At 30.7% G+C, this 24393-nt stretch overlaps 1 protein-coding gene across 4 annotated transcripts in view; it reads left to right on the top strand.

Annotated features, from left to right (window-relative positions):
* The window catches only part of PHIP (pleckstrin homology domain interacting protein), a 171570-nt gene that overhangs the window by 44269 nt on the left and 102908 nt on the right, over positions 1-24393 (top strand). For all 4 annotated transcript variants that reach the window (XM_031964603.1, XM_031964604.1, XM_031964602.1 and 1 more), the window contains 5 exons: positions 15744-15965; positions 17464-17564; positions 22009-22079; positions 23427-23527; positions 23627-23667. In XM_031964603.1, the coding sequence (XP_031820463.1) occupies positions 15744-15965; positions 17464-17564; positions 22009-22079; positions 23427-23527; positions 23627-23667 (536 nt within the window). The remainder of the gene's footprint in view (positions 1-15743; positions 15966-17463; positions 17565-22008; positions 22080-23426; positions 23528-23626; positions 23668-24393) is intronic.

The raw sequence follows: 24393 nt of genomic DNA on the forward strand, positions 1-24393 counted from the left end.
TTTAATTCTCCCATTTTACAGATGAGAAAAATAAGATCCAGTATGATACTTTAGATCACACACAGGTAGTAAATATCATAAATGAATTTAAAGTGAAGTCCTCTGTCTCCATAGAATGCTGAACCACAACAAGGAGGATCAGGAAAGACTTGATGGAGGAAATGGTATTTTAGATGAATTTTGAAGAAATCAAAAGAGTCCAGGAAATTGAGGTGTAAGGAGAGAATGGAGGATAAATTGGTACGTGTGGGACATAAAAAGACCCCTACCCAAAAATGACTACTCGGAGATCACTCATAGAAAGCAGAATTATTTATTAGAATCTCTAGTAGCCAACCATCCTGTTCAATGAGCCGAAGCTCACAGGAGGGCCACTTCTTGAGAGTGGTCACAGTTTTTATACATTTCAGACAAAGAACCCCCAAAATCCCCCCCTCTTTGTTGTGATTGGTTACATGAGTCTCGATTCCCCTATTTGGTCAGTGGAATGCAAGTAGATAAGGTGATGTATGGCCACTATACTTTTTTTTAACCCTTCTTTGGACAATGGAGTGTAGTCCAGGCCTTATCTAAAATCATGTGACTCCGGAAAAGCCGAAACTAAGGCCTTAAAGCTTCAACTAATTTTAACAGTTACTATCAATATGTGTTTAATCTGTAAGTTCTTCACTTTTTCCACACAGGTATAGAGAACAAACCTGTGAAAAGATACAGAAATAGGAGATGGAATGCTGGGGTTTTTGGAAAGTGAAGCAAAAATTTCTTTGAAAATCATACCAAAAGTATTTTTCTGGTTATAGTAGATTTATTAGCTTTGAATTATTCATTAGGTATCATGGTTTTTTTCCCTCTTTTCTTGGCTTGCAACTCACTAGGAATTGAAGTATTTTTGTATTGTTTTGATAGTGCCAGGATATAAAAAAATTGAGAGATTTGAATTTTATTGATTGAAGAGAAAGACAAACTTGGAAGTTGTTATTTTAAAATCATAATTAACTAGCATCCCTGTAGGTGGCAGCAAACCTTTATTAAAAGAATGAGAGAATCTTGGACCTATATTAAAGAAAAAACTTATTTATTGAAGGTTTTTTCTGTTTGTTTCTGAGTACTAGGGAAACTGAATGAAAAAGGAATGTCAATATTTTGTGGATATCCGAAGAATAAAATTATGGGAATTAGCAAGAAATGTTATTGTTAAAAATAACTTAATGAAAATTGGGGGGAGGAGAATTTTTCAGGAAAAATCAAGCTTATTTTATTAAAAACCTAACAAACACCTTGTGTGTTTTTGGAAGACTTATGTTCTACCAGAAAATTGTGAAACATAAGCCTTTTTGTTTTGAGACTAATTTTTAATAGAATTGTTGGAATTTACAAGCCCACATAGAAGTAATTAAGTGAATTTGTTGTTTATTTTGTTATTGTTTACATTATAATGTTTGGCCAGCTAGTGAGATGATCTTTTAGGTAATAAGCTGTAGCCTTGTAATTTTTTCATTATATTATAGTATAAACTTGGGTAAGCCCATACAGTAGGGTTTTGAAGGAGTATTTAATAGTATGTAACCTAAATTAGATTTAATTATACATATATCAGGTTAAGAAGAGAAAGTAGGCATAAGCTTAAGAATTTAATTTTGTTATTTAGTGGGAAATGGAAGAGAAGCAAGATGTACATGAAAAGTTTTTATTAAGTATGCTTACTGTGTGTGTAAAGGAATCATTTAACAGTAAGCCTCTAATATATGTCAGACACTGTGCTAAATGCTGGAGATACAAGTACAGAAAGAGATCGTCCTTGATCTGCTAGAATTTATATTACTAATAGAATCCTACTAATAAAACAGGAAGATGTTTTGGTTTGATGCTTCACTGCGATGATGAGTAGAACTATAAGGGATGGGTTAACTTACTCATTGTTGAAGGGCAGTATTTAGCTGCTTACTGTTCTTAGAGCAAAAGATAAAAAGCTGGTAGCATTCCTGGATAGCAAGAAGAAAGCTGAGGTAAATTCCCCAATGTAAAACATGCTTTAATTAGTTTGGAGCTGACTTTGTGAATTTTTTGCTCAGTTGCTGAAAAATGCAATTGTTTCCCAAGATAGGGGTTTTGAAACTGAGCTAGAATTTCCAGTAGTCTGGAGGTTATGTAGCAAGACTAACTTTCTTGATGCGCCAGAATAAGAAATTGATTTGTTCCTTAAAAGAATTTGTGTCCTGAGGTCTTGCTTTCCTGATTAGTGACTGCTTCTTTTCTTTTTGCAAAACCTCAGCCGTATTTTACCTCTTTCCTCTCTAATTCTATAATGTGTTTATATAAGTGTAGATCCAATCAAATCAAATTCCTTCTTCCTTTTCTCCCAAGATGGGTATGTCTAGTCTGTTTTTAGACCAGACTATCCTTAGAAAGTAACCTTGGGACAGCTAGTTGGTGTAGTGGATAGAGCACCAGCCCTGAAGTCAGAAGGACCTGACTCCAAATCTGGCATCAGGCACTTACTACTTCCTGGCTGTGTGACCCTGGGCAAGTCCCTTAACCCTAATTGCCTCAGCAAAAAAATAATAAAAAGTAACCTTTCTGAAGACAGGAACTGGTATTTTTGTGCTTGGCACATAGTAAGCCAGTCAACAAGCAATTTATTAAATTCTCAGAAATTGTGGTCAGCATAGAATTCCTAAGGCCAAAAATAGTCCCTCCTCCCAAGGAGCTTACAGTATGTTTTTGTTATTATTATTGTTTAATTATTGCTTTTCCTCATTTTGTAAAAATTCAGATACCTAAAAAGTTTGAATTGAAAAGAGAACCACTTAAGAATTCATATGCATGCATTCTTCATTAGTGAAAAAAGGCCACAGACATCAATTTCATTTGTAAAGATTCTTCTTTCAAAATAATCAATGATCTTTTTCTATAAATCCTAAAAATTGAAAAGACCTGAATATCAAATGAGTTAGTAGAAACTGAGGTAGTTTAATTGTTTGGGTGGAGAGGTTGTAAGAAGATTAAGAGCCAGGAGGGACAAGCCCTTTCCAGTTGGGCAGTCTTACTCTTATAATCTCTTTCCTGTTTTCATTCAGTATATCTGAAACCTTTTTATCTTAAGTTGATTTTCCCAAGTAGACTTCCTACTGGAGAGAGTTATGTGCTAAGATTTTTTAAAACACCTACTATGTGCAAGATATTTTTCTAAGTGCCGGGAAATACGAATAAGAAAAAGATAAAATCCCTTCCCTCAAAGAATTTGCAGGCTGATGGGAGAGGGGAGGAGTGAAGAGGAGGCGAATAAAGTATTCTGTGGAGTATTACAGAGTCAAAGCATAGAACTTTGTGAGCTCTTTATAAAAGAAAGCTTTATGAGTTTAATACTTTAGTTTACAGTGCTCCAATAAAACTTTGCAAGTCAACTGTGGGGGTAAATTGAGAAAAAGGTATTCAATACCAAAATCCTGGATCATTCTGGATGGTGTTAAGATTTCAAGTGATTACCTTATTCTGGAGGGGGCTTGTTTCTGAGAGTTTGTTGGTTTCCTAGTGCAGTTCAGCTTTGTTGTTATGGAAGATATGAATCAATTTTCGCACCAGTTTCAGAATTTGTAGAGTTAAGTGATGAAATCTTAAAATAAAATTACTTAATGGCAACTTTAAGCCCTTTCATCTACTGCTATTGCGATGCTGAAGTTACCTAAAGTCATATTATTCGAAAAGTAAGCTCTGTGCTAAGCTGTGTTTCAAGTAAAATATACAATAAACAACTTATTCCATGAAACTTCTGTTATAATGATGGAAACAAGTTTAGACAGAATAAACATAAAGAATATAAATGCAAAGTAGTTAACTCCAAGACAGTTTGAGGACACCAGAAAAATTAAGAAAGACTTCTTGTAAAAACCATTTGTGTTGTGAGTCCCTTTGACCTCCTGAAGAAGTCTTCTCAGAATGTTTTTATATGTATACAATGAAACATAGAATTATAGAAGAAACCAATTTGCCGACAGTTATCAAAATGTACACTATACCATATCCATTTCCCAGAGCCAGGGTATTACATAAGCCCCTCTTAAGTTTCAGAGGGATAATCCTGAAGGATTATGGTATCATAACTTCTGCCATCAGTTGAACTCCATTAGTGTTCTTCCCTTTGTTGGGTACCAGTAACTAGTCCTAATTACATTTAAATAATTAATATCAAGTAGCACACCTCTTTCTTTTTCACTCTTCAATATATTTTTATTTATTTTTTAAATGATTTCCTGAAGAAACTAGATAATACAGTAAATAGAGTATTGGGGCTTGGAATCAGGAAGACCTGGTTTCAAATCCATCCTCAGACAAGACCTGGTTTCAAATCCATCCTCAGACACTAGATGTGTGACGTTGGGCAGATCACTTACCTTTGTCTCAGTTGCTCATCTGTAAAATGAACTGGAGGAGGACACAGCACACCAATCCAATGTCTTTGCCAAGAAAACTCCAAAAATAGATCATGATGAAATATAAGTGAAAAATGACTGAACAAAAATATTTATGAATAAATATAATTTTTAGGAATTTAAAAAATTATGAATTCCCTCCCTTCTTGAGAAGGCATATACTTTTATATGATTATATATGTAAAATCATGTGAAATTTATGCATATTAGCTTTTTTTTTTTTTTTTTTTTAAATAAAGGAACATTAATCTGTGTTCAGAGTTCATGAAATCTCTCTAGAGGTGGATAGCATTTTCTATCATGAATCTTTTGAAATTGATTTGGATCACAACTCTTTTGCAGGTGAATCATCCTGACAATATTGTTGTTACTTTGTACAATGTTCTTCTAGTACTACTCATTTCACTTTGTATCAATCCATATAAATCTCAGGTTTTTCTAAAACCATACTGCTCATCATTTCTTACAGCACAATAGTATTTTATCACAATCATACACCACAACTTATTCAGCAACTCCTCAACTGAGGAGTCTCTCCTCAGTTTCTAATTCTTCGCCACTACGAAAAAAGAGTATTTTTATACAAGAAGGTCTTTTTACCTGTTTCTTGGATTTTTTTTTTTTTTTGGATACAGACCTAGTAGTGGTATTACTGAGTCAAATGAAAAATATGGTTTTATATCCCTTTGGGTATAATTCCAAATTACTCACCAAAATGATTGGATTATTTCACAGTGTCCCTCCAATATTTCTCATTTTCCTTTTCAATTATATTAGTCAATCTACTAGGTGTGAGATGGTACCTCAGAGTTGTTTTAATTTACATTTCTATAATCAGTGGTGATTTAGAACATTTTTCATGTGATTTCTTGCTAGCTTTGATTTCTTCTGATAACTAACTGCCTGTTCATATTCTTTGACCATTTGTTTACTGAGAAATGTCTCTTTATTTTATGAATTTGGCTCAGTTCCATAAGTTTAAGAACTGAGACCTTTATCGGTTCTTGTTTTCCCTTTGTAATCATAATTAAGCATTTTATTTTCTGTCATCTTTTCTATCTCTTGCTTGGTCATAAGTACTTATAAACTTGACAAGTATATTTTTTCCATGTTCTTCTAATTTATTTATGGAATCACTTTATTTCTAAAGCATTTATTCATTTTGACATATCTTGCTACATGTGTAAGATGTTGGTCTATTCCTAACTTTTGCTAACTTGCTTTCTACTTTTCCCAGCAGCTTTTATCAGATAGTGAATTTTTATTTCTAAAGCTTAGCTTTGGGGTTTATAAAACACTAGATGACTATAATGTACTGTGTATTTTTACCTAATTTTAACTATTCACTGTTCTACCATTCTATTTCTTAACCAGTACCAGTTTGTTTTTTGATGATTATCATTTTGTAATCTAGTTTGATATCTGGAACTGTTGGGTGCCTTTCTTCATTTTCTTTTTCATTAATTTCCTTGATATTTTTGATCTCTTGTTCTTTCAGATGAATTTTTGTTACTTTTTTCAAGCTATATAAATTTTGTTTTTTTTGTATGACATAGCACTGCATAAGTAAATTAATTTAGTACAATCATATTCATGAGCAATTGATATTTCTCCAGCTGTTTAGACCTGTTACTTTGCATACAAAATAATTTTGTAATTGTCTTCCTAAAGTTCCTGAAGATGTCTTGGCAGGTAGACTTCCCAAGTAATTTTTATTGTTTTCATTTATTATAAGTAGAATTTCTCATATCCCTTCCTGTTAGACTTTGTTGATTGTATATAAAAGAAATAATAATTTTTGTGGGTTTATTTTATATCCTGTAACTTTGCCGAAATTATTTTTGTTTTAGTTGATTTTCTAGGGTGCTGTCAGAGTATCATCTTCAAAGAATGATAATTTTGTTTACTCAATGCCTATTTTTATTCCTTCAATTTCCTTTTCTTGCCTCATTACTGTAGCATTTCTACTGTAATGCTGAATAATAGTGATAATAGACGTCATTACTGCTTCACCTCTGTTCTTACTGGAAAAGTTTCAAGTTTATCCCTTTTATAGATAAGGCTTTTTCTGGTTTTAGGTAGGTAATACTTATTTTAAGAAAGACTCCATTGATTCCATTGCTTCCTGGTATGTTTAATAGGGATGGATGTATTTTGTCAAAGGCTTATTCTCTTATCTGTTGAGATAATCATTCAATTGTTATTTTTTTTTTTGTTATTGAAATGCTCAGTTATACTGATAGTTTTCCTTATATTGAAGCAGTCCTACATTCCTGGTATAAATCTAATCTATTTCATAGTACATGATCTTTGTGGTATATTGCTGTAATCTCTTTGCTTAAATTTTATTTAAAATTTTTGCATCAATGTTCATTAAGAAATTAGTCCTTTTCTTGCTTTGGTTTTGTTCTTCCTGGTTTAAATGTTAAAACCTTATTTGTGGCATATAAAGAGTTTGGTAGGACTCCTCATTTACCAGTTTTTTCCCAAATACTATATATACTATTGGAATTCATTATTTCTTAAAAGTTTAATATAATTAACTTGAAAAAAATCCCTGAAGTTCTGGGGATTTTTTTTTCTTAGAGAGTTCTTTGATTGCTTTACTTGTTTCAATTTTGTTTTACTTTGTGATCTCTTTTGGGGTTTTCCTTCATGTTACAGATGAGGAAATAGAGGTAAACGATTATGTAAGTGACTTGCCCAGGGTAACTTGGGTGGAAAATGTCTGGGGTTAAATTTTAACTCAGGTCTTCCTACTTCGGGGATGGTACTATTATCTTTTGTGCCCTAGACTTAGGACTTATTCAATTTCTTTTTCTAGACTTGGGTATTTAAGAATACTATTTCATCTTCCATTAACATAGGCAGTTGATATTTTTGTAAATATTCACCCATTTCACTTATTTTCATTTTGTTGGTATATAATTAGGCAAAATAACTTCTCATGTTTGTTTTAATTTATTATTATTGATGGTACATTTACCTTGTTCATTTTTGATACTGGCAATTTGGTTTTCTAACCTTTTAAAAAGAAAAATATTAACTAGTGACTTGTTTATTGGTCTGTTCTTGTTCTCTTTATTGAAGTATATTTAGATGAATAAATTTTTTCTAAATATTGCTTTTGTTGCAACCCACAAATTTTGCAATGCTGTTTCATTATTGTTATGGTCTTTAATGACATGAATTGTTTCTAGGATTTGTTCTTTGACCCAGTTTTTTTTTTTTGCTGAGGGAATTGGGGTTAAGTGATTTGGTAGGATCATGCAGCTAGGAAGTGTCTGAGACCAGATTTACACTCGGGTCCTCCTGACTTAAGGCTGGTGCTGTAACTACACACTACGCCATTTAACTGCCCTGACCCACTCATTCTTTAAGACTAGATTTTTAGTTGCCAATTAATTTTTTTGCTTTCACTACTCCTTATTTAAAAATTATTGTATTGCATTTTCATCTGGAAAAGGTGCATTTAATATTTTTTAATTTTGTGGATTTGATTTTAAAATTTTTTTGTCTTATTTTTGTGAAGATGTCATGTATAACTGAGAAAAATTCATACTCCTTTTTATTCCTATTAAGTTTTCTCCAGGGGCCTCTTATATGTGATTTTTCTAAGATTTTATTCCTCTCCTTGACTTCTTTAATTTGTTGTTAAGATTTATCTAGGTCTCAGGGGAAAGTTGAGCTCTCCTACTAGTATAGTTGTACAGTCTCTTTCTTTCTGTAATTAATTCAACTTTTCCTTGACTAATTTAGATGTTTTGGTATTTAGTCCATGTATGTTTTATATTCAGTCAACTTAATTGTCTATGGTGCCTTTTATCAAGATGTAGTTTCCCTGATTATCCCTTTTAATTAAGTCTATTTTAATTTTTCCTTTGTCTGAGATCATGTTTGCTACCCCTTCTTTGTATTTATCTATTTATTCATTCATCCATTCATTCATTTATTTTTATGCTTGCTCTGGAGCATTATAGATTCTGGTTGCTGGATTCTAGTTTTTAATCCATTCTACTTTCTGGTTTTGTTTTATGGGTGAGTTCATCTCATTCAAATTCTTAGTTATAATTACTAAACTGTACTTTTTCCCTTATCTTCTCTTTATCTTTCCTTTTATTTTATTCCTCCTCAAATCTTTTTTGCTTCTGACTAGTACCCCTCAATTCCTTTTTGTTTTCCTCTTCCCCACCAATTCCTCCTTTGGATAAGTTAGATTTTTATTGCTAGTTCACTTTGTATATATAGTTTTCTTCTTTGAATCAGTTCTATTGAGAATGATGTTTATACATTCCCCAAATTTTACTCCATTGTAAAGGTCTCCCTTTTGCACTTATTTTAAATGTTATAATTCCCCCCATTCTTCCTTTACTTTGCTTTTATAGGGCATCCCTCTGTCTTGCCTATTAATTTTAAGTTATAAGCATCAAATGTATAATTTTGATTACATTAAAGAGGTTTTGCAGAAAGAAAACCAATGCAGACAAGTTTAGAAGGCAAGCAGAAAGCTGGCTAACAATTCTTGCAGCCAGAGATTCTGACAAAAGGCTCATTTCTAAAATTCATAGAGAACTGAGTCAAATTTATAATATAAATCATTTGCCAATTGATGAAAAGATAATTTTCAGATGAAGAAATTAAAATCATCTCTAGTCATGTGAAAATAAATGCTAAATTACTACTGATTAGAAAAATGCAAGATGATAGTTCTGAGCTACCATGTTACACTTCTCAGATTGGTAAGATGACAAGAAAAGATAAAAGATAAATGTTGGAGGGATGTAGGAAAGCTGAAACATTAATGCATTATTGGTAGAGTTGTGAACTTAAGCAGACATTCTGGAGAGCAATTTGAAACTATGCCGAAGGTCTATCAAACTGCTGAGTCTGTATCCCAAAAATAAAAGGAGGAAGAGGATCTGGTCACATGTGCAAAAATATTAGCAGCTGTTTTTGTGATGGCATGAAATTGGGAATTAAGGTGATGCCCATCAATTGGAGAATGGCTAGATAAGTTATGATATTTAAATGTAATGGGATATTATTGTATTATAAGAAGTGGTTTCAGAAAAGCCTGGGAAGACTGATGCACTAAAGTTGAGTGAAGTGAGCAGAAGCAGGAGAATATTGTACACAGTAACAGCAAGATTATGTGATGATCAGCTATGATAGACTTAACTCTTCTCTGCAATGCAGTAATTAATAAACTTGGGAGAGAAAATGCCTTCCATGACCAGGTAGAGAAGTATGGAGACTGAATGTGGATCAGAGTATACCATTTCACCCTGGGGGAAAGGGAGGAAGTGGCTTATTTTTTCTTTTTTCATGGTTTTTCCCTTTTCTTCTGATTTTGCTTTTACAACATGACTAATATGTTTAAAACGATTACATGTATAATGTATCAGGTTGCTTGCTGTCTTGAGAAAAGGGAGGGAGAGAGAAAATTTGAAACTCAAAATCTTACAAAAATGAATGATAAAAAATATCTTTATATGTATTTGGGAAAAATAAGAAGTTATATGTATCATCTTCCCATAAAGCTAGACAAGTTTATTGAATTTCAAACTTATATTTTTATGTTCTCTTAAGTCTTGAATTTAAAAGTCTTATTTTTTCAGTTCAGCTACTGACTTTTCTTTTTCCTCCATTAGGAATGATTGAAAGTCTTATTTTCTTATATCTGCTTTTTTTTCCTTTGGAGAATTATACTATGTTGCTGCGTAGATGAGTTTTAGTTGTAATACTAGCTTACTTTGCCTGATGAAATAAATATTTTAAAATTTAACATTTAATTTTTTAATCATTACATGATAAAAAAATAATTTTCAACATTCATTTTAAAAACTGAGATCCAAATTCTCTTTCTTTCCCCATTACTTCAATGAAAAGACAAGCAGTTTGTTATAGGTTATATATGTATAATTCATACAAAACATTTCCACATTAGTGATATTGTACAAAAAGAGAAAGACTAAAAAAAAAAAAAAAAAGACCCAAAAAAGTTTTCTTTTTTGTTTTGTTTTATTTTAAGTATGCTTTGATCTGTATTTCATCAGTTCTTTCTTTGGGAATGGATAGTATTTTTCATGATAAATTCTTGAGAGTTTTTTGGATCACTGTATTACTTTGAATAGCTAAGTGATTCATAGTTGATCATCTTATTATATTGCTGTTATGTGTGCAATGTTTTCCTGGTTCTACTCATTTCACTTTGCACTCATTTTATGTACCCTTCTCCAGGTTTTTCTGAGAGAATTAGTTCATCATTTCGTATATCACAATAATATTCCATTACAATTTCATATCAGAAATTGTTCAATTATTTCCCAGTTGATGTGTATTCTCTTAATTTCCAATTCTTTGCCACCAGAAAAGAACTGTTGGGAATCCTTTGAAATTGTTGTACATAATTGTTGAATCAGTGCACATCTCTGCCAACCTTTATCATCTTCCATTTCTGTTCTTGTCCTAAGTTGTATTTCTCTAGTCAAATAACGATTTAGAACATTTAAAAAAAAATATGGCTATAGATAACTGGTCATCTGAAAATTCATATTTTTTAAAATCATTTGTCATTGGGAGAGTGACTTTTTTTTATTTTGCAAATTTGACCCATTTCTCTATCTGTTTGAGGGATGAGGTTTTCATCAGAGAAACTTGCCTCAAATTTTTTTTTCAGTTATAAATGTTAACTTTATTTTCCTTCATTTTATTTCTCCCATTCTGTTCTCTCTCCTTTCACCCCATATATCTTCAAAAGTATTTTGCCATTCTTCTTTCCATGACTACTCCTATCCTCTTCTCTTACCCACTCCCTTTTCTATTCCTTTCACAATCTACTTTCCTATAGGGTAAGATAAATTTCTATATCCAAGTGAGTCTATAGAGTGTATATGTTATTTCCCCCTGAGCTAATTCCAATGAACCGAAAGTTCAAGCATTCCCCTCCATTTTTTTTGTCTCTCTTCCCCTCCATTATAATAACTCTTTCTTGCCTTTTATATGAGATAATTTTATTTCATTCTACATCTCCCTTTCCCTTTCTTCCAGTATATTCCTTTCTCATCCCTTTAATTTATTTTTAAAGATGACATCCCATTATATTCAACTCACAACTGTACTTTCTATCTGTATACATTGCTAAGGGCTCTAATAATGAGAATGTTCTTGTGAGTTGGAAGTATTATCTTCCTGTGTAAGAAAGTAAACAATTTAACCTTACTAAGTTTGTTGTGATTTACCTTTCCTGTTTACCTTTTTAGTCTCTTGAGTCTTATATTTAGAAATCAAAATTTTTTCTGTTCAGCTCAGCTCTTTTCATCAGGAATGCTTGAAACTCCTCTATTTTATTAAATGTCCATTTCTTTCTTCCCTCTCCTGCCCCCCAAGGGGGGAAAACGGTTTATACTTTACATTTTTATTTTACCCTCTACTTTTAGATAATTTAAATTATTTCCCCTCAATCAACTTTCTGCATCATTTCTTTTTTCAGAAGATATAGTTTCTATTTTGTTCTGTTTTCATTCTTGTGAGTTTGTTTTATTGTTTTCAGTGTTTTATGTAGTCATTAATTTACTTGTCTATTTCTAATTTTTAAGGAGCTTTTAAAAAGTATACTTTGTATCTCTTCTTGTATTTGGCCGATATTGCTTTTAAGAGTTCTTCTCTTAGATAAATTTTTGCATCTCTTTTTCTACTTAACTAATTCTCTTTTTTTTAAGCTTTTTTTTTTTTTTTAGGGTTTTTTAAATGTATTTTATTGAGTTCTTTTTTTTTCATATTATTTATTAACATAATTTTTCCTCTGCCCACACTTTGGTTTTGAAAAAACATTTCTTAAGATATTCAACGAATTTGTATTGGGCTTATGTCCAAGTCAATTTTCCCCCCCTTTATAGCCGTGCTTTTAGTTGTTTTGACTTATTTGTCTTTTTCTGAGTTTGTCTTGATCATCTCTGGTACATTTGTAGCTTTTTATAATCATTAATTGTTGTTTGTTTATTTTCCCCAATCTGTTTTTTTTTTTTTTTAATTGTATATTAAAGTTTGACTCTTCCATAATGGGGTGGGGTTATAAAAGAAGAGAGTCTCAAACTTCAGACTTTTTTTTTAATTTCTGAATTCTTTCATTTATAATAACAGTATTAGATCTTTAGACATCTTATTATTCCTTGGAAGTTGAACTGCTTCTTTGTGGACAGCAGTATTTTTTCTTTGATTTTAGGGAAGAAAAGGAGGAGAAAGAGAGAAACACACACACACACACACACACACACACACACACACACTCACTCTCTCTCTCTCTCTCTCTCTCTCTCTCTCTCTCTCTCTCTCGAATAGCATAACCAAACAGCAATGTGGAAGATGTTTTAAAAATATGTGAAAATATACTGTAACTTTGAATCTTTCACCTTTACAAAAAATTAAGGTCAGCATATCTTTTACAATTTTGTAATATTCATTTTTTTTTATTTTCTTAGGATGTTCTTTCTATTTACATTGTTGTCATGGTGCATATTTTTGTTGTCTGATTTATTAATATTTATAGTTCCATCACTGATAAATTGGTGTGTCCATCTTCTACAATAGTTCTTTTTTTGTCATCTTTGCCAATATACTGGGTATGATGAAAAAACCTCAAAGTTGTTTTGATTTGTGTTTCTCTAATTAGAGATTGGGAGCATTCTTTCTTATGACTATTAATAGATTACAATTCTTTTTTTTTGAGAATTGTTTATATTTTGTGGCCACTTAATTATTGAGTAATGATTTTTAGTTTTCTGTTTGTTGTATATATATTGTAGATACCAAATTATTTTCTGGGAAATTTTCTGCAATTCCACCCTTCAGTTTGACTGCTTTCCTTTATGGACTAGTTTGATTAACTTTGTAGAGAAGTTTTTTAATTCACATAATCAAAATAATCTATTTTATCTCCTTTAACTCCTCTTGTTTTTTGTTTGGCTAAGAATGCTTCTCTTTTTAATAGTATGATATTCAGGTCGCATTCATTTTGAATTTATTATGAAATTGATTTTTGCCAGTGCTTTCTAATTTTCTCAGCAGTAGTTACATGGAGTTCTTTCTCAAGTAATTTGTTTCTGGCTTATCAAATAACTATGTCATTGAGTTCTGTTATATTTATTATAATGGAATGAAGCACCTTTTACTTTTCCTTCATTTATTCCCCCTAATATATTATCTCTTCTATTCTTTTACCCAAATCAGCTAAACTCTTTGCTTTTACCTTAACAAATAAATGATCCCTATCAACTTTCCTCTTGTCTTAGTTTATATTCCCAACTCCAATTCCTTGCTTACACATTCAGATGTGGTTTGCTACTTTTATGTATCATTAGCTGCTATTTTAGAATACCTTGCCCCTGCTTTTTTTTTTTTTTTTTTTAAATTCTCTGACCTATGTTATTTCTGGTTCCTACTATATCTAATTTTTTTGCTATAGTAGCTGGAGAAAGTCATGAAATCAACTAGCATTGGTGTCCTATTGCTTGACCTTTGCCTGGTTTTCTTCATGTATCTATTAATTTACTGGTTACTTATATTATTCTCTCCTACTAATCTGCTTTGAGAATATCGGTATTTTTGATGGTCAATTATGATGGATGATCGCTGGTTACTCTTTTCAACAGCAAGGTGATTTAAGTCAATTCTGCACCCAAAAAAAGACTGTGAAGATTGAATGTGAATCACAGCATAGTATTCACTTTTTTTTGGTGTTTTTTGCTTGCATATTGTTTTCTTATTTTATTTTCTTTTTTGATCTGATTTTTCTTATGTAGCATGATAAATGTGGAAATACCTATAGCAGAATTGCACATGTTTAATTAACATTGGATAACTTGTGTAGAGAAGGGAATGAGAAAAAGGGAGGGAAAAATTTGGAATACAAGGTTTTTCAAGGGTGAAAGTTAAAAATTATCTATGCATGTGTTTTTGAAAATAAAAAGCTTTCATAAAAAAGAAAGGGAGAATGTCATCTCCCTTACCACTCATTTTCACTATCAACAAATGCAATAGATGTTGTTTTTCTATTATCTTTTACATCTTTACTTTCAACTTTATACTGTTAGTTAATTAGGCTAAAGGCAATCCAGTCACATCTCCTCCTACTCAAATCTGGGCCCAACTCGTCCACTGTAGCCCTTGTTCAAGTCATGCATCACAATGGCCTACTTTAATAAGTTTCCTTTCTAGATGCATGTCAGAATTGGGTTAAATTGTCCAATATTAGAAAAAAAATTTCTCTTTAAAGTATTGTATGAATGATACTATGTTATTTCATATAAAGTTCAAAAGGTGATGATGCATAGTGGATATAAGCTGTCTACAACATGTTGTCAGAAATACATCCTCATGAGTATAAGTCTAAAATATTGTTAAAAATTTGTACGAATGAAAACTTAGGTGGGTTTATTATGTGCCAAGAAAAGAATATAAAAGATGAATAATCCAAGTGGTAAAATTAAATTCCTCTAAGAAGCTTCTAGGTATTCAGTAGATTCTTTATGGGAAAATACAAGCAAATATTTTACATGACAATATCTGTGTATGTTGAGATCTGTGACAGTTGAAGAAATATTCAAAAAGAAATTATATGAGAGTATCAGAACGTTTATTACTATTTTCTTGGGATCAGCATGTGACTTAGAAGTGAAACTTGTCTTAAACCTATTGTTTATTCTGGGGTCCAGAAAAAAACCACCTATTTATGAGCAAAACTTGCAACATGGCTTAAAACATAGAGTGTCATACAATGTTTTCCATTTTGATAAATTAAATGCCTGAAATATTTTTGAGGAAACCTTTTAACATGTATCATTACAATAAAACCATCTCAAATGTTTTTGTCCGTCTTGGTATCTGTATATCTGTGTTAACATAGAGAGATATGTTGTTTAAAAAGTCTTTTCTGAGCTTAATTATTAAATATTTTGTGGTAATGTAACTTTTTTTAAAAATGACAATTAAGACTTAAATCCCACCCACAAAGAAATGTATAAATTGATGTATGTGGATAATTATGAAATAAAACTTGTTGGTTCTGGCTTCCTAGAGTAATAGAAATCCTAAAAATTTTGAGTTTTCTTTAATGACAAGTTTCTTATTTTATCATTACATTTTTTCGATATTATTATTATATTGTCAGGTGATTCAGATAATAATAATTTTTTAAAAAATTTGTTAAGTAGTCCCTGAAAACATACCAATTGAAAAGTGGATTATTGCAAATATTAGTGTTTTAACATTAAATGGGGAAAAAAAGTTCAGATTTATAATACTTTTTTTTAATAGGGTTCTGATGATTGCCTTGTAAAAATCTGGGCAACAGATGATGGAAGATTGCTGGCTACTTTAAGAGGTCATGCAGCTGAAATATCAGATATGGCTGTGAACTATGAAAACACCATGATAGCTGCTGGAAGTTGTGATAAAATGATTCGAGTATGGTGTCTACGAACATGTGCTCCTTTGGCAGTTCTTCAGGGTCACAGTGCATCTATAACATCACTACAGGTAATTACAAGTATATTCATTCAATCTGCTTATAAAAATCCTCAAAGGGAGGTCACTTTATTAAAAGTATACTACCCCAGAAAGAAATCAGATTTATATTCTTTTAATTTTTTATTTATTATTTAGTTGTGAAAACCTTTAAGAATTAAAAAAAAAAAAAGTGCTTTTATCACTTTTGTTAAAAGTCTGTATTTTTTAAATACTAAGATTTTTATGTCTTACTTCTGCCAAACATAACTATCCTTTGTCGATGATTCTCAGATCTCACATCCAGCCCTTAGCTTTCTCTCCTGATTTCCAATATCCTATCACATATTGCTTTTCGGACATGAGGAATAGAATAACTGATAGGCATCTCAAATTCAGCATATTTAAAACAGAATATATCTTTTCTTCCAAATGCTTCCTTCTTCAGTTTCTGTGTTGTTGATAATATTACCCTTCAAAGAGGCTTCAAACCCAGGCTTTAAACCTCAAGAGCTATCTTCAACTTCTCTTTCACACTTAACTCCCTCCCACATATTCAATCTTTTGTTAAGTCTTTTTATTTCTAGTTTCTACCTTTAAGACATCTCTCATATTCATTCTCTTCTTTCTATTCACAGCTGTAACACTGGTACAAATTCTTATTACCTTATACCTGGACTATTACAGTAGCCTTCTAAATACTCTGATTCATTTCTCCCTACTAGTCACTCATCAAAGTGATTTTTCCCAAAATAAACATCTGACCATCTATTCTCCTTGGGTATGTTTCAGTGGTTCCCTATTGCCTCCAGGATCAAATATGAAATGTTACCTTCAGCATTTAAGGACATTCACAACATTGACCCTTCCACTCTTTCCAGTTTTTTTAAAACTTTTCTAAAAACCTTTTCATGTACTTTACACTTCAGGAATACCTCTTCCATTTAGCCGTTATCTAATTCTTGAACTGTTTGCCTTCTAAGACTCAGCTCAAATTCTACCTTTTCTAGGAAGTTTTTCCCAGTCTCCACCATTTAGTGTCTTTATTAAAGAATAGTACATTTACTCTCTATGCATATAATGTATATGTAATTGTTTGCCTATTATTTTTATTTATTATAATGCCAGCTCTTTAAGGGCAAGGACAGTACTTTTCCTTTTCCTTGTATCCTTAGCACTTAACACAGTACTCTTAGCATATGCTAAATGCTTATTGACTGACTTAGCACTTAGCACAGTACTCTTAGCATATGCTAAATGTTTATTGACTGACTTAATTTCTGTGATGTTTTAGCTTTTGCATTTGCAAAATTTTTGAGGCTCCTTCTAGTTTTAGATATATGAATGATACTCTATAATTTGATAGACTACTTCTGTATTTCCATGTTTGTTTTTGGTACTATGTAACTTATTTTATTGGCTGCTATTTTTAAGGTAGTAAACAATTGGAGCCTTTATAAATTTTATTATTTTAAGAAAGTATTATGTTTGTATAAAGATTTTTTTTTCCCTTTCTGTTTTTGTTTTTCAGTTTTCTCCATTATGCAGTGGCTCAAAGAGATATCTCTCTTCTACAGGGGCAGATGGCACAATATGTTTTTGGCTGTGGGATGCTGGAACCCTTAAAATAAAGTCAGTTTTTTTTTTTTTTTTAATGTGCAATAGAAATGGCTTATTTTGTTTAATGGTTGCATTTATAAAGTTTTTAAAAAAGTAAACTATAGAAAATGAGTCTTTGTCCTCTACCAAAAACTGGCATTTGAGTAAATTAAAATTTTGTCCAAGTAATAATATAGACCTTTCTTCCTTTTTTCTTTTTTTCTTAAATATTTCTTGCTTTTCATTTAGTAATTTACAGCTAAAGTTTGATTTTTATATTATTTCATGCTTTTTTTTCTTTTTTCAGTTCCTTTCCAATCATCTTTCCTTTCTTATTTTTCTTTTAGAACTGTTTTAGTGTAAAATAGTTTTATGATCTGCACTTTTCGAAGTATCAAACTAGCTGATTCTGTTATCAAATATAGACTTATATATTTAGATCTTGTTTAGAGAAACTATTGGGGCATATACCTGATTTCATTAAACCAGGAATGAAAATAATATTTTATTTACTCTTTTTACCTATTGTAAATAAAATGCCTGTTGAATCTTTCTTTTGATCAGAACAGAACTGTACAATAGAGGTGGCCGTTTTGCCACTGTTGAACTTTATGGAAATTGTCAGATATATCAAGTAAATATTTCCCTAAATAAGTACTGCCCTAACTCCAAATAAGTAAACAAGACAACACACAAATTTCCAGGATGTTAATGTCAGAGAAGTATGACCATTTTAAAATAGTTCAGAGAAAAACTTAAACCTGTGAAGACATACAACAATGATCACAATAAACTTATTAAAATTTTTGGAATTAGAATATAAAAGCTAACCATCTCAATACATAAAGTAATTTCCATATTAAACCCAACAAATTGCTTATAGACTGTTTAAAAGATCATATTATATACTACACTTAATCCTTCCACATTATGGGACTTAGAAGTATAGCACTCTCATTCTGGAAAATCTGCTTTAAAATTTTTGGACCACCTTTCATGCCAAAGTCATCTCATTATTATGGCATTAAAATATGTTGATGTTATACAATAAAAATACATATGTTTTATGCATTTCTGAGTTTCTAAACATTTTCTGTCATCTGCTGACCTTCACATGTCTTCTATGCCTTCTTCAAAACTCCCCAAAAATTCATGTGTAATTTCCTATGTTGATCCATTATATATTATGACCCATTATATATTAAAATCATGATATGAAAGGGATAGCTATTGACTATAGCAGCTTGAACAATGTGAAAATTATGATTCAAAATTATGATAAATTAGTCATGATTCTTAATCATTTTATTGGAAGAAAAGAATTTAATTTTAATGATGTCTATAGTAGAAATCCATAATTTCAAAAATGTTCAGTTGGATCCTTTATGTACAATTAATTGTTCTAGGTGTTGGGAGTGATGCCAAGATAAAGACACATCTTTTTAATGCCTTAAGGGAGCTTGTGGCATTTTGATCCTTAAGTCTTTTTTTATGGTGACAGAAACTACCACTAAAAGTTGAAATAGGAATTGAAACTAATGAATTGAATGCAAGGTAATGGCTAGTGTTCAAAAGTCAATAGAAGATGAAGATACGGTCTTAAAGAAATAAAAATGAAAAGTGGGAACATTAGTTTTTCCCCTTTTTTATTTTCACAATTACAATTGAGGTTAAAACTCCTTATCCCTACACTAAATTGATTGCTATGATTTCTGGTTGGTGGGTTTTTTTTTTTTTTTTTTTTTTTTTTTTTTTGCTGTCATATTCTTTATTTCTTTATTTTTATTTTTTATTTATTTCTTTATTTTTATATATTTTTATTTGTTATACCAGCAGTTATTTACTCCAATAGTATACATGTAATATATAACTTAGAAAAAAAAAATAGGAAGTTGTCTCAGGAAACCAGCTAATCAAGTTTGCTTAATAAACTATTAGATTTCTGCTCAAGAACAAGTCAGTATCTAAGACCTGAGAGTATCATTTTTCTCATGTGGAATAAAATACATGGGCTTTGTGACAGTAGTTTTTGCTCCTTGTTTTTATAGTTTAGATTTTGAGAGATTTCCCAACTTAGTGGTACATCTAGTTACTAAATAAAAGCCAGCTTTTTTAGGTGTGTGGGTATGTAAGCAATCAAGATAAATGTAATGTTATATCTTTTTGGAAAGTGACTGGGTCAACTATCATCCATGGTAATTGAAGGAAACAATAAAATAGATAATTGGATTTTAGAAGTACTCTTTTACTGTAGATGGAAGTTATATCTTCCATCTGTAGTGTGGAGTTTAGCGAGTTCCAGCTCTAAACTAGGTGGTTGGTTTGGAAGCTGGTTTCGGAATACAATTAAGTTGAAGGAAGCTAATCCAGGCATAATTAAATTGGGGAGACAAATATATGAATACTGGAAAAAAAGGCAAAATCAATTTTTAAACTATCGAATTGAGTAAATTAGACTTGTTTATACCTAACTTGAATAAAAAGATATATGACACTTGATGCCAAAACCTCTTACGATAGAGTTTGACACAAAGAAATATCTCATAAATTCTTTTACATTCATTCTTAACCAAATTTCAATGAAAATATACCACTGTTTTGATAAGGGTGATAAGGATGATCTTTTTGGATCCTACATTATGATAGTCTAAATTTACAATATGTAATTTGAGATTTAATGTATCCCCAAACCACTAAAGTAGATTAATTTTTGTTATGAGCAAGTTAACCTTTTAAAATTAATTTTGGCAAATTTTGATTTTTGATGTGTTTTATCTCACCTATACTAAAAAAATCAGTAAATATTAAGCAAGTAAAATGTTAACATTGCTAATTTGTTTTAAAAAATAACTAAATGTCTTGAGTGTCCTTAATCTGATTCATAGTAAATTTTCATCATGATTATTATAGAACATTAAGAAGCTTTGTTTCTTCAGTGATATTTTTAAATAGCCCAAATATTTCAAATTTTCAAAAACCATCTATTTGAATGGTATGGGCGTATAGTGGATAATTTCTGATTGTAGAACCAGCTTGGAATTATCAAGTTTGAAGATCTAATTATATCAAAAGAACATTTTTTCATTTCACATTTCTAAGAAAAGCTTTAGAAATTCAAAACTTTTTAACAATTATTGTAGTATGCATGTTGGACTAAGTACCAAGATGTAAATTCAGTTTTGTTAATGTTCAGCAAAACAGTTTAATTTTTTGGTGTGAGAAACAAGAATATTATTAATTGTAATAAAACTCTATAGCTCAGAAGGATAAAATCTGTGTGACCCTCTGGCAAGTTATTTAATGTCTCTAATCTTCACTTTCCCAAATCCATAAAGCATTCCAGTCTTGGAACAGAAGACCTAAATAATTCCTTCTAGACTTAAATTTGTGATCTTATGACTAGAAGAAAAAGACTTTAATTAAAAGTAATCTTTAAACTTTTTTTTCACTCCTGATTTAACCAATTCCAAAAAGCATAGCTAGATAGTACAGAGAATCAGGGTGCCACTTAATAGACTTAGAAGACATGCATTCAGATGTGGCCATACACACTTATTAGCTATTTGACTCTAATCAAATTACACAATATGGTGATAACACAATATGGTAGCACCTACCTCCCAGGACTGTAAAATTAGATATTAATTGTAAAGCATTTAACACAGTAGCTGGCATGGACAATGAGCCATATAAATGCTCATTGTCCATAAATGGTAGTTGTTATTTTCATCTATAAAGTAGAACAAAAAAGAATATAGAGACAAGTATGTTTGTGTGTGTGTATATATACAGATACATGCATTTGCATATATATGTACACACCTATATGAAAACAATTTCTTCTGTGTTAACTTTTATTTTAAAAAAATACATAGTAAATTCACTTTGTTACTTTCAAAAGCTGTCCTAGTTATCTGCTTCCTTCTGGATTTCCTTGTGTTGTATTCTGTTCATTTAAGGAAAAAAAAAACCTCAAAGATCCTTTTTTCTAAAACTTTTTTGGGGAGGTAACCTTTTCATTAGTGCTCTCAGGGAAACCCATACAAATCTCAGACAAAAAAAAAAAAAGAAAAACCATCAAAAAGTTTTTTTAAATGACTTTTTCTACTTTACAAATGGTAGTTTTCCCATTGTATTAGTGAGTTACACTGTTATACCATATGGCATACTATCAAATTTGATTAAAAATGAATGTAATCAATAATTATGTGTCTACTGTGCCAATGACCTTGGAGTCATTCTTGGTAAGTGATTATGGAAAAATTAACTGCATAATCAGGAATTCCTAAAATCATCAATGGCTAAGATTTCCACAAAATCCAGTCATGAAACAGTGATTCTAAATTGTTGACTGCCCATTTGTTACTTCTTGTTTAATTTTTGTCCTTCTGTATTCATTTTGAAACCTAAAACTATTTCTGGTAGTACAAGTACATCCCTTTAGGATGATCACTTTGTTTATTTTTTTACATTGTAGTCAAAGACCCACAAAATTTACAGAACGTCCTCGACCTGGAGTTCAAATGATCTGTTCTTCTTTTAGTGCTGGTATGATTTTCTCTCTTATAGTTTTCCCCCTATTCTTTTCTATTTAAAAATACTTTTTTGATGTTTTTAAACAGAATTTGCAGTGAGATACATAATTTTGTATTAGTTAAAATTTTTATAATTTTGCTCCTGTGGAGTAGAGGAAAAAGATTAGATGATAACTGAGATAATTGCAAAATAATTCAGGAAATTTTTGGATTTTTTTCTGAACCAAGTTATTTAACTTAATTGTAATTTTTCTCTTAGACAATTATTTTTAAAAGTTTAAAATTTTTAAATGTGAAAGGAAAAGATTAGAATCTTGCATTAAGATATTTTTAGCATTATTTATATTGGGAGAAACAGATTTAAAACCCAGACTTTAAATTCTTTCATTTGAACTTTAGAAGTAATTTATAGTTATAAAGATATTTAGAACTTATTGAGAGGTATCAGTTGCCTTGTACTTTATTGCATACCCTTTTAGACTTTGATATTTTACAGCATAAGATATAAGTTCTGTTATAAAGTTCACACTTGAATTTAAAGGTTCCATCAATACTTGAGAAGTCATAATTCAGGAATTTTAGAAATGGGTCTTAGAGATGAAAGTGTTCATTGATTTAAAGAAATCTTTATCTTATGATTTTTAGAATCTGCTTGTAATTCTATTTGTCTTCCATCTGTTTAACCTAGGATGAACAACATTCTTTTTATTACTGAAACTAGGACACAGGCCATGTCAAAGTAAAGTTCAGCATCACCATCAGTATGTAGTGGAAATAGTTTTTGGATTTAGAAGCAAAGGACTTCAGTTCATAGCTCTGCTGCTTACCACCTGTGTGATTTTGAACAAATCATTTAACTTCTCTGAATTTAAAGTTTCCTGATCCTTAAGAGGGTTGGACTAGATGATCTGAAATCCCTTTTCGATTTAAAATTTTATGATCCTTTGAATAACTAGAACAAAAGTGATGGTGATATTAATACTGCTTTTCTTAGATAATTTTACTTTATTCTGATAAGAAATTTTAGATATTTTCAGGCTACTATCACAATTTCACAATTTTAAATGATTTAGCTGTTTTTAACTGAAAAAATGTTACAGTGTACATTTAAACTACAACTTGAATTTCATTTATATAGAGAGATTAAAAGATTATTCAATCTCTTTTCCCCTTTGCTTTATAAATAATATATTAAATTTTGAAAGGTTCACTTAGTATTAAATATTTAGGAAGAAAATAAATATGTTTAGATTTTAAATTTAGTCTCACGATAAAAATGATGATGTTTTGTAGTATTTTAGAATCTTTATTTTTAATGGTTATGAAACTATATTAAAGTGTTTGCTGGATCCTTTCATAGGTGGAATGTTTCTGGCCACAGGAAGTACCGATCATATCATTAGAGTTTATTTTTTTGGATCAGGTCAGCCAGAGAAAATATCAGAATTGGAGTTTCATACCGTAAGTATTACTTGAGAGATTTACTTTGTCTAATTAAAATGTCTTTGGCAGCTACATTCAGCTGTCAAAATTCATCATTTTTCTTTCATTTCTTTATAGGACAAAGTTGATAGTATTCAGTTTTCAAACACTAGTAGCAGGTAAGAAAATTACCATTTACATTTTTTCTTAGCTTTTTAAACTATGAAATTATAGATATTTTTTTAAACCTGATAGCTTTAAAGTTCCCTTGAAATTAATTATTTGATGCTTAGGTAGATCAGAGTGACTTTTCTAAGAAGAGTTAGGGATTGCACTGGGTTTTCCTTAACTTGATGAAATCACAGGTCTGTAAAAGAAAAAGAAAAAATAGTTGAATTTTTTAATTGTTTTATTGTTAAGCTATTAACAAAATATTTCCTTTCCTTTTTGGTTTAGGATATGTCAATAGTCCCTATTGATTTACATTATAAAACAACAATTTTGTGTGTGTGTAAAAATTTAAAACTGAAATTTGTAAAGATCCATATGCTAACAAATGTGTCTACCTTTAGATTATATTGGGTGAAAATATTCATTTTCAACATGACTTTATTGGGAGTTGAGTCTTGCCTTACATATTGCCTATAAATGATGTATTGCATAAAGTTAGAAAACCACTTTTGTTATTAATTTAAAACCCATAGTTTTAATGTATCATTTACTAATATATTCATTATTCTTAGGAAGGGATTGAAATGATATTTTATTGAACATTCATTTCAGACTCCAGTAACTACAGAGGATTTGGTGTAGAACTAAGTTGCTTGCTACATCCAGTAATATTCTAGGATATTGGAGAGTGGTCCCAAACCATATTTGAAGCCTGATTTTTATTTGTTTGTTTG

The sequence above is a fragment of the Sarcophilus harrisii genome, chromosome 4, assembly GCF_902635505.1.
Source record: "Sarcophilus harrisii chromosome 4, mSarHar1.11, whole genome shotgun sequence".
NCBI lineage: Eukaryota > Metazoa > Chordata > Mammalia > Dasyuromorphia > Dasyuridae > Sarcophilus > Sarcophilus harrisii.